The following is an 11,174-nucleotide window of genomic DNA, read 5'->3' as shown; positions in this document are numbered from 1 at the left end:
TATAATTAGATGTTGATCATGAAGTTTATTCTTCTCCCAGAGCTGCATGAACCCGTCCTTGATGTCAGCAGAGTCAGTTGTGTCCTGTTCAGCCACAGGTCGACCTGCTCCCACTGTAACACTGACTGTTCTACAGCAGAACCTCAGCTTCTCCCACTACAACAGCAGCAGTGTGACCCACAGCAACGGTACAGTCACCGTCACCACCACAGCTCTGCTGTCAGCTTCCTGCAGCACACAGGTTGGATGTTCAGTGTCAGTGCTCTCTGCTGCTCCCAGAGAGAAGATGATCACCGTTCCTGAATTTAAAGAAACATCTTTTGAAGGTAAAAATATTCTCATACTCATACTTTTTCAGATTTCCTCATCTTTTAATGGTGAACAAATGCAAGAAAACATTGCTGAAAGTAATATTTAAAATCCTGGGTTTCTTATAGAACTTGCAGCCAAACTGCAAATATGTGGGACAAAGAACTTTGGTAAGATGAGACTAAAGTAGAGGTAGATATTTCTGTAAATATACAAAATCCTGTGTGAGGAGGAGAGCAATACCTTCAGGCAGTACATGGTGGCAATGCATGGTGGTGACAACATAATGCTGTGGGGATAATTTTAAATAGCAATGATTCAAAGCTGGTCAGAGTTGGGAAGATTAATAGAGTTAAATACAAGATAATACAAGAAAGGTTTCGGCTTTAAAACTGAGATAAATGTTTACATATAATTAATGTTATAGAATGGCCTAGTCAAAGTAGAGTTATTTATTGAGTCATGTTTCTAACACCTGTTGATTTCTCTCCACAGGACTGATTTTTGGAGTGTTGGTCTTTGGGGTTTTAGTAGCTTTACTTGCCACTTTCTATTTGAGACAAACGCATCAGAACAGGTACTACTTTAAGAGAACTGATCTGTTTAGTCAGTAATAAGAATAATTGTCCCAATCTAAAAACTCTGCATGTGTCACACAGGAAGCCTCAAATGGAGAAAAACTCTGAAGATCAAATCAGTATTATTAAGTAAGTTTTTTATTTTATTTAGCTATTTATCATTAACATTGTTATATTTTATGCTTGCTTGTGATATCCATGATAATATCACATTCACTCCACCTATTTTTGTCTTTGATGTCTTTGGTTCATTTTACTTAAACAGTCTTTAGGCTAAAACATATTTTTCCTTTTAATCAAGGAATGAGGAAATGCTTCAGCCACAAAAGAACACTGAGGAGCCGACATCTGTCATAATCTACAGACAATCCAGCAGACAATCACCAACAACAGAATTACCAACAAAATTACCCACAACACCTGATGTAGAAAGCTGCCCCCCTGAACCTCACCCAAAAGTAGCACCAAAAAAATCAATATAACAAAATATGGGGTTTTATGGGTGTTAAAATATAAAGTTCATTGATGTATTTTTATAATTAAAATAAATGAAAATGAGGAAGGAACCCTTGTGTCTTTCTCTTAAATTTCCATCACCATGTTTGTGTGTGTGTGTGTGTGTGTGTGTGGGGGGGGTATTTTTTTTTACATTGTTAAAAGCAACTGCTCTGATGGGTACAAATGCTGTTTAAAGGTTAGGCGTCCTGCTCTCTGGACACTGAGCTTTTCACAGTTAACTGCAGACATTTCTACCTGCTCAGGGAGTTTACTGCTGTTAGCATCACTGCTGTGTATGCTAACAATACTAAAGAGGCCATGAGTGTTATCTCTGTGGTACAATCTGCATGTATGGAGGGCGTTTTCTTCATTGCTGGGGATTTTAACCAGGCCAATTTGAAGACCGCTCACCCTCATTTTTACAACATGAGGATTTTGCAACTGGAGGACAGAACACTCTAGATTTGGTTTTCACTATAGGCCAATTTATGTTTCTGACGCATAGCCTCTGTAACCGTCCAAACTGTCTCTGCACGCGACCACACCCCCGCGCAGAGGTTCTGCAACCGTCGTTACATACCTCAAGAAAATCCTGACTTGATGTCGGACGGTCTCATACCTGCGCAGACCTCAAGCAGAAGTGCGCAGACAAAAAGCAGCTGTGATTGGTCCTTGGTATGCCTTTCCGGGCTGTCTGTGGGGTTGTCCTTCTCGATTCGTTGCCGGGGTGCGCCATTTTTAAAAACCAAGGAGTAACAACTATGGATAACCACGACGAAAGGTTGATCGAGGAAGTTCGGAAGTACAACCACGTGTACAATGCCTCAGACATGTTGTTTTGGAAAATAAACACCCCCGGCGGCAGATCGACGTTGCAGAAGCAAACCAGCAAAACTGGTTTGCGACCAGAAGCAAGCAACATTTGATGTGTGCGGTTGCAGAAGTATAATCCGCCCTTAATGTGAAAGACGCATTCAGAGCAGCCCCCCCGCCGCCACCTCGGCTCTCTGGACCTGCTAATTCCTGCATACAAACCCCTGTGGATCAAAGCAAAACCCACAGTGAAGCAGGTGATGGTATGAACCCTGGGGGCTCTCAAAACAGTCCTGGAGGAAATCCAGGACTATTTTGAGCGCTCTAACTGGGACATGTTCAAAGCTGCAGCAACATACAAGACCAGCTTTGATGAGTATGCTATGACTGTGTCAGCCTACATCAACAAACGCATTGAGGACATCAGCACCACAAAGAACATCATCACCTGGGCCAACCAATGAACCTGGACCAAGGAGGTCCGACAAACGCATAAAAGCACAGAACTTAGCCTTGAAGTCTGATGACAAAGAGGCACTGAGGACAGTGTATGCCCACTTGAACCATGCTATTAGATCAGCGAAGCAGAACCACAGTCAGAAAATCCAGGATCTTTTCCACGATGCCAGCAACACCAGGAGGATATGGTAAGGCATACAAGCAATTACAGACTACGACACACCCTTCCCCCAGTGGGTGTGGCTGTTGCTTACTTCCTAAATGGACTAAGCAATGCCTTTGGAAGGTTTGAAGCCCTAATCAGCAGTCCAGCATTGAAATCTGTTCCCCATCAGAAAGAGGAGGCACTCTGCCTTGACACTGCTGACGTGTGGAAGAGTCAACCCACGGAAGGCCCCGATAACATACTGAAGCAGGTGTTCAAGGAGCGTGCGGGTCAGCATTTTACACCATATTTATTTTTGCACTGCACTGAAAGTTTTCATATTTATTCCCTTTTTGCACCAATATTTAAACTGGTTACTTTTTTTCTCCTACATTGTTTAAGTTCTGTGTATCTACTCCAACTGCAATATCAATACACTGTTGTAAGCTGTATGCAACAAAATTGTGCATACAAAATGACAATAAAGTTTGTCTAAGTTCAGATAATTGCTCTTGCTGTAGTTCAATGTGAACCCAAAGCTTTAAAAATGGCTTTATAACCATTTCCAGACTGATAGATCCGTTACTTTCTAATTTTTCTTAAGTTTCTTGGGTTCCTGGCATAATGTTTAGCTTTTGAGGATATTTTGGTGTCTTATTTTTTCAGGCAGGTCCCATTTAAGGGATTTTTTTTGTCTAGAGGATCCTGCTGCTCCATCTACACAAACGTTTGAAGATGTTTTTATTCCCCCTGACTCCACTACTACTTATAAGATTTCATCATTGTGGGAGCTGTAATGTCAGGCAACACTTTTCTATCTGCTTTTAGGTCCCTGTAATCATCCCTTATGCTTCTGTACGGTTTGAGTCTTTAAACTTAGGTGTTTTTGTTTTTTATGTTAGAAACTTGAACCATAAAAGGAAAAATATTCTGCTGAACTCAACATTAAATCAAGAGTTTAATCCCTGTTGTTTAGGTTTAGTTATGATGTTAAAACTACATTCAGATAAATCCTGAAATATAGCCGGCTGTTAAGCACAGAGGTGGAGGGTTGATGATTTGGAGCAGAATTCTTTAAGGATGTGACCAACATTTTTTTCTCTCTCCAGAATTTCATCATGGATATAGTAACAGTCCTGTTTCCATCTGGATTTAGTTCTGGTAGTTTAAACAAACTGTGACTCTCCTTGTAATCAGACAAGCCTGTTTATCCTTCAGTGCAGCCAAACACAATGAGAGACTGGTTGCTATGCCTCTTTTGGACATCATCAGCACACAAGCTGATAACCATGGAGAACATCCATGGATGGAACATCATGGAGAACCTGCTGGCCCTCCTCTACCGTGACATTCCAGCAGAATAGAATAGAGTAGAAAATATGTTTATTGTCCCAAAATGTGGACCTTAGAAACGTGTATAAAAATAACAGAATAGGTAACAGAGTTAAGAAAATGAACAAATAAGCACTGTACTGTACAGTGTTTTTACAATATAAATGCTTTGAATCTGGAGAGTAAATAATCAATAAACAGCTGTGGACATTTTTAGAGTAATGGAAATGTGAAAAATAGCAGCAACATCAGAGATGTGCAAAATGACAGAAGCATGTTATTTAGCTAAGACAGAAACTGTGCAAAAATCAGCACTTATTGAGGTTTTTGGGAACAGTGATGGTTATAAAGTCTTACAGCTGCTAAGAGGAAGGACCTGTGATAGCGCTTCCTGGTGCATTTAAGGTGCAGCAGTCTGTAACTGAAGGAGCTCTCCAGTTCTGCAACAGCTTCATGCATGGGGTAGGAGACATTATCCAACAGAGATGTTAATATAGTTTAGTTTAGATAAGAACATCGTTAAGCTGCTCCATATAATTTCCAGAGATTTACTTTAGTTTCTGTTCTTGTTTAATGTTTTTAATAATACAATGATAGTTTAAAATATCTTCTTTTTTTCAACAATATTAAATGCAGCAAACAAAAAGGAGAGGAGGAGGGAAAAGGAAGAAAATAGCACAATGGCTAAATGCAGCAAACAAAAAGGAGAGGAGGAGGGAAAAGGAAGAAAATAGCACAATGGCTGTCTAAGGAGTGTGAAAAAGCAAAACAATCTAGAAATAAATAATTTCAATTTTTTAAAAAGAATCAAAATACCCAAAACACTGAATATAAAAGGTGACAGTGAAAACAGAAATGAGTCAAGTTTATACATTGATTAAAATAATTAATGGAATATAGATATCCAATTCTCAATGATGGGGAAGAAGTTGCTGTTGAAAATAATGAAAAAGCAGAAATGAAGGCTAGATCTTTTATTAAAATTCATAGTTTAAATAATATGAGTGATCTGTTTATTGCAGGTCACTAATATTAAAGGAACATCTGTTGATGGTGAGGAACTCTTTCAGAGATATCAGACTGACTATGTACTCATTAAGTGCCTGATCCTTATAAAATGATTTGCTTCAGTTTATTTACCAGAATTTTTATGCAATGTATTAAAGTATTGTATACCTTTGAAGGGAAATAAAAAATATATATGATTTTTTTATAATTTGCAATGTTTCATAAACATTAATATAAATTAGCAGTGAAAATCTGGGCGAGTATTCAGCACTGAACAAATCTGAGTTTTGATTCTTTCAAATCATGTTTTTGATGAAAGAAAGTCTTGAGATGCTGATTTCTAACGTTTCCTACAGACCATGCAGGAAAACAGAAAACATGTGGAAGAAGGAGGTCAAATGAGTCCAAAGAGGAGATGCTTTAGAAGGAGCTCAGGTGGTAACACCGTTCCACTGGGAAAAGTTTTTAACAGGAAAATTCAGTTCTTCAGAGTTGATGGGAAGATTAACAGAGTTAGATACAAGATAAGTGTGGGTTTTTACACCAAAAAAAACTTCAGTCCGCTATTCAGTTTAAATGTGCATATTTCTTCTTTAAGGTAAAACTCTCAAGAAAATATACAGATGTTTTGTGGCAGTAGGGGAACCAGGTATTTTCATAGGGCCCAAAAATAAAAAGTTCATGGTCTTCTTCACTAATCATACTGTGTAGCCCACCAACATAAAGACAAACAAGCTGAATATCCATACTTTCAAAATAAATCACAGACGACAGTCCAGATTTTCATTAAAGGCATTGCTAATGAATGAACACACATTTAAATATTTATGCTCTCTAAGTGAATAATTTGTGGCTCTGCATCATTTACACATTAAATCAGTAGAGCAAGTGGAGATAATCTTGCCTTTTCTCCAGCAAAACACAATGGCTAGTTGTGAAAAGAACACAACTGATTTGTTTATGTTTAGAGTAAGTATATTGATGTGATTTATTACTGTATTTTTGTGGTCAGTTTGTGGTTATATTACACTTAGAATTGAAATGTCAAATAGTTAGAGACGTTCCATTTGAAAGGATCATTGCCGCCACCTGCTGGTTTAGAGGGGAACTACTTTTTTAGATCGTGGTTAATTGGTTCATATGGGCTCTATAATTATTGAAACACTTCTGCTTCTCATCTGCTGTTTAGTGGTAATACATAGCTTTTACAGGCATGTTAAAGTATTAATATCATGGATCAACTTTCTGAAGTGCTAATTTGTAAGGTTTATAACTTAAAAATGAGATTTAGTTTAGGCTATAGTTTAATGTTTTTTATACTGTATCTTTTCCAAATAACAATTAATCTGATTTTTAAAAAATATAATGTATTGGGATTAATCCATCCGAATGCGTTCAGGTGATTCGTGACGTCATCGCCACGTCTAACGCTCACCTGTCTAACTTTCACTTCAGCTGCAAATCATCAAGCAGGACGGGAAACATGACAAGAAGCGCAGAATGAGACCCGCTGTTATAATCAGCTGTTTTTTAGTTAACGCCATCCTTCAGACAGGTGAGAGATCATTATATTGTTGTTGACTGAAGCAGACATCCTCTACTTTGGATTATTATTTTAGGCTATACATTTTCTCGCTTTAGTTTGGAGTTACAAAAGATTTTTAATAAATAAATATTAAGTTGTTACACCGCAATAACTGGATGCCTCCCCCATTATAAAAGTCTATTTTCTCACCTGAAGCAAAAAAAAAAAGTGAAAACATGGATTACTTCTCTTATGTCCTGAGATATACAGTACAGAATTCCAGACTTCTTTTAAAAACCATAAAACACCTCTTGTGCTTTTTTTCTTCCAAATTAAATATATGAAGAGGCTTATTATTGCAAAAAGCTTATTATTCCAATTAAAAAGTAAATGTTAGGATATTTTAAACGTTATTCTTTTAGCTTCCTGGTATTTTTATTTTGAAGAACTGGTCTAACCAGGTCAATGAAGGCAGTTTTGCTTGCACGGTATTGTGCTAACTTAACTTAAACCTTTCTATGGGACTGAAATCATGACTTTCTGATGGCTACTAAAAACACCGACTTTCCTGTTCTAAAGATACTTGTTAATAGGGTATAATTTGAGTTATGTACAGCTGAGGGACTCGTTTGTGCCCAGCTATTCAAACTAAGCTCATGAAATTCTGCCATAATATTTTGATTTTTTTCATTAGAATGAAGGTTGATTAACGACTTGCAGCAATCTCTCGTGCAGCAATACCCAACATGTCTCTGTCATAATAGGAAAACACTTTTTTTTTTAAGTTTAAAGGATATGCCTCTAAAATTAAAGTTTTTCTGTGGGTGTTGCAATCTATAATGTCTTTGGACCTCATTCCAATTCACTTCATGTTTCAATATAGATGAGATTCTCTCTTCTCAGCTTCTGCAAGAAGATACACCTGGTACATATGTTGATTATATTTGTTTATTTTTTGTTTTTCAGTTACACAGAATTGGCATGATGCAGGTCCTGAAAGAAGGGTCTATTTGTTTTCTGTTGAAAAAACTTTAAAAGACTCCCCAGAAATTTGTGGTCAGTCCTATTTGGTTATATGTTAAATAAGGCTATGAAACCTAATGCAGGATGTTTCACCATTCTAAACATCAGATTTCTGTTAACACAAATCAATCTCCAGCTTGATTTGTGTCTGTTGATACAGAACTTTTATGCACTGTAAGACCAGCTGATTAGTCCACATTGTGAAGCTGCTTTGAATGTGAAGCTGCTAAAGGGATCACAATAGGGCACCAAATAAAATGCGAGCAAGCAAAGCATGTGAGCAAACAAATTTTGGGCAATTATTCATTAGGAAAAAAAATTGCCACAAATAATTAATGCAAGCACGCAAGCAAATATTTTATAGCACTTATTTATTATTATAAAGTGTCATCAATAAATTGTACAATCAGATTGTTTTTTTCTGCATCATTAAATATCTACCTGAACCAAACTGAATTGAAATGGCCCACTTGTGAGCTTAACACTATATCGCTAATCCACTACTGAAGAAGGCAAAATTTATCTTCATTAAATATCTGTCAGAAAACATGAACGTGAAAACTTGAAATGTGCAACTGTAAAAGGAAAAAAAAAACAGCTCTATATACATGCATGTCTGTGTTTATCATTTCTATTTGGGCCCATCCTATGATGGTGCACTGGTGATGATCCTATGAGGTGTGTTTATCATGTCCAGAAAGAAGGGAGAGCTGGATGTTCATTTTTTTAACAGTAAACGGTAGCGTCTCGGCCAGTGGCGGCTGGTTGAGTTTTCTCCAGGGGGGCTATAAATTCAAAATAGACATATATCAAAAACCAGTCAACCGTATACTAAGTTATCACACCAGTATATTTATATATTTATATAACAACAAAAAAACATTATAAAAAAAAACATAATTTCATGAACAGTTTTACATTTTGTACAGAAATCTTGCCCTTCTGAGGCTTTGTAAAGGAAAATCTGTGTTTTGCATGGTCCAATATGATGTCACAAACCTAAACAAATAATGGACCAGTTTAATAATGGAGAATCAGTCAGCTTTATATTTTTTTAATATATAAAAACTATTGACAATGTGTTTATTTATGAGCAACTATGCAGATTAACAAACATCTAGAAAAGGTAGACTATATTATATTATTTTCAATTTGAATCCCAGATTGTTCATTCTTCTTTGCCTTTTCTACAAAGTGCTTTAAGTCAGTCCTAGCTGTCTTTATCCATGCTGGGTCAGATTTGTTTCGAAAAAGGAGACAGGGAAAGCAGAATAAAGCTACATGCTGCTAGCCAAGCCTTCTTGCTAAACCAGGTCCTGGAAAAGGACGCTTCTTGCACCATTTCTCTTTCTCTCCAATGCCTCTCCAGCCCCCGCAACTCGACCTGTGAAGCACCNGACCCATTCTTTCACAAATGTTTGTAAAAACAGTCTGCATGCCTAGGTGCTTGAATTTATACACCTGTGGCCATGGAAGTGATTGGAACACCTGATTCCAATAATTTGGATGGGTGAGCAAATACTTTTGGCAATATAGTGTATCTGTCAGAAAACATGAACTTGAAAACTGAAAACTTGAAATGTGCAACAGTAAATGGAAAAACAAAAAAACAGCTCTATATACATGCATGTCTGTGTTTATCATTTCTATTTGGGCCCATCCTATGATGGTGCGATGGTGACTAGGTGTGTTTATCATGTCCAGAAAGATGGGAGAGCTGGATGTTCATTTTTTTAACAGTAAACGGTAGAGTCTCGGCCAGTGGCGGCTGGTTGAGTTTTCTCCAGGGGGGCTATAAATTCAAAATAGACATATATCAAAAATCAGTCAACTGTATACTAAGTTATCACACCAGTATATTTATATGAATGCCAACAACAAAAAACATTATAAAAACAAAACATAATTTCATGAACAGCTTTACATTTTGTACATAAATCTTGCCCTTCTGAGTCTTTGTCAAGGTAAATCTGTTTTGCATGGTCCAACATTGTGTCACACACCTAAACAATTAATAATGTACCAGTTTAATAATGGAGAATATATTAGTCAGCTTTATTTTTTTTTTAATTTATAAAAGCTATTGACAATGTGTTTATTTATCAGGAACTATGCAGATTAACAAACATCTAGAAAAGGTAGACTATATTATATTATTTTCAATGTGAATCCCAGATTGTTCATTCTTCTTTGCCTTTTCTACAAAGTGCTTTAAATCAGTCCTAGCTGTCTTTATCCATGCTGGGTCAGATTCGTTTCTAAAAAGGAGGCAGGGAAAGCAGAATAAAGCTACATACTGCTAGCCAAGCCTTCTTGCTAAACCAGGTCCTGGAAAAGGACGCTTCTTGCACCATTTCTCTTTCTCTCCAATGCCTCTCCAGCCCCCGCAACTCGACCTGTGAAGCACCCACAAAAAATCTGCGCTGTGGCGGGAGGTGGTGAGGAAATACACTTCCTGCCAGCTTGGGGTGCACCAGAGCTGCGGCGGTGCTGTGAGAACAGAGCTGTGAAAGTGGAAAATTAATTAATCAAAAAATCAATGCCCCAGGCACTGCAGATCCACCCTGTGAAAAGGGCCTGCCGACGCCGGTGATCTAAAGCACCAAAATTCATTTTAAACTATCTTTCTCACAACCTTTAGGTCAGTTGGCTCTAATAGAAACAAAGGAGACTGTGTGGGCAGCAGTGGGTGATCAAGCCTCTCTAAGCTGTCAGCTCATTGAGGATAAAGATGTCCTCCAGATCACCTGGCAGAAAGTTCTCCCATATGCAGAGAAGAATCTCGCCACCTACACCAAGAAATATGGTTACAGCGTGAGAGTTGATCTGGCAGAGAAGATGGATTTTCAGTGTGAAGATCTTCAGAGCTGCTCCATGGTGATCAGGAAGGTGATGGAGGAGGATGAAGGCTGCTACAGGTGTCTGTTTATCACCTATCGTACAGGAATCCTGATTGCCAGGACCTGCCTCAGACTCTATGGTGAGTACTGAAGATATAATGTGGTGTATTGGTTTTGAAAGTTTAGCTGCCTCCCGCAAAATGACAGCTATGCTCTCAGCTTTTTCTCTGTAAATATATTGCTAGGGTACGATTGACATGATCTTTACATCAGATGTCGGTACCAACCCATGAAGTCCACCTGTACAAAGACATCGATCCATAGATGTCCTGGGGTCCGTTTCACTAAGCAGTTTTAAAAAACTGAAATCTGCAACTCTAAATTGATCTAGCCTAAGGTCGGGAACTCTGAGTTTTTGGTTTCACAAAGGCTGCTATGAATTAGTTCAATCAACTCTAATTAGGTCCACTCAGAGTTGAGCACATGCATAACAAGTATATGAAATGCCATTATCAGTGGAGCCCCGATTTGAATATAAAAAAAGGGAAAATGTGTTTAAAAGACAGTGAAACGGCAATACAGCTGCAAGGAAGATGGCAAAGGAGAAGATTTTTGTTCGAGTTAATGTGTGGGGTATGGCAGGC

At 37.9% G+C, this 11,174-nt stretch overlaps 2 protein-coding genes across 2 annotated transcripts in view; both read left to right on the top strand.

The window, feature by feature from the left end:
• Positions 1-61: 61 nt before the first annotated feature.
• On the top strand, positions 62-1,474 carry LOC107080819. The gene is made up of 5 exons (XM_015369023.1): positions 62-326; positions 438-479; positions 805-886; positions 969-1,016; positions 1,189-1,474. Exons 1-5 carry the CDS (start codon positions 62-64, stop codon positions 1,367-1,369), a joined length of 618 nt encoding a protein of 205 aa, XP_015224509.1. The 3' UTR covers positions 1,370-1,474.
• A 5,120-nt stretch (positions 1,475-6,594) lies between these two features.
• LOC107080817 (OX-2 membrane glycoprotein-like) overlaps positions 6,595-11,174 on the top strand; it is a gene marked incomplete at its 3' end in the record, with an annotated part of 24,350 nt that continues 19,770 nt past the window's right edge. Inside the window, exons 1-2 of the mRNA XM_015369022.1 lie at positions 6,595-6,697; positions 10,332-10,670. Of these exons, the coding sequence (XP_015224508.1) occupies positions 6,643-6,697; positions 10,332-10,670 (394 nt within the window). The remainder of the gene's footprint in view (positions 6,698-10,331; positions 10,671-11,174) is intronic.

This window comes from Cyprinodon variegatus, unplaced genomic scaffold, assembly GCF_000732505.1.
Source record: "Cyprinodon variegatus isolate N-32 unplaced genomic scaffold, C_variegatus-1.0 Scaffold2368, whole genome shotgun sequence".
NCBI lineage: Eukaryota > Metazoa > Chordata > Actinopteri > Cyprinodontiformes > Cyprinodontidae > Cyprinodon > Cyprinodon variegatus.
Note: the sequence above shows the minus strand (reverse complement) of the source record. Positions and strands in the feature narration are given on the sequence as shown.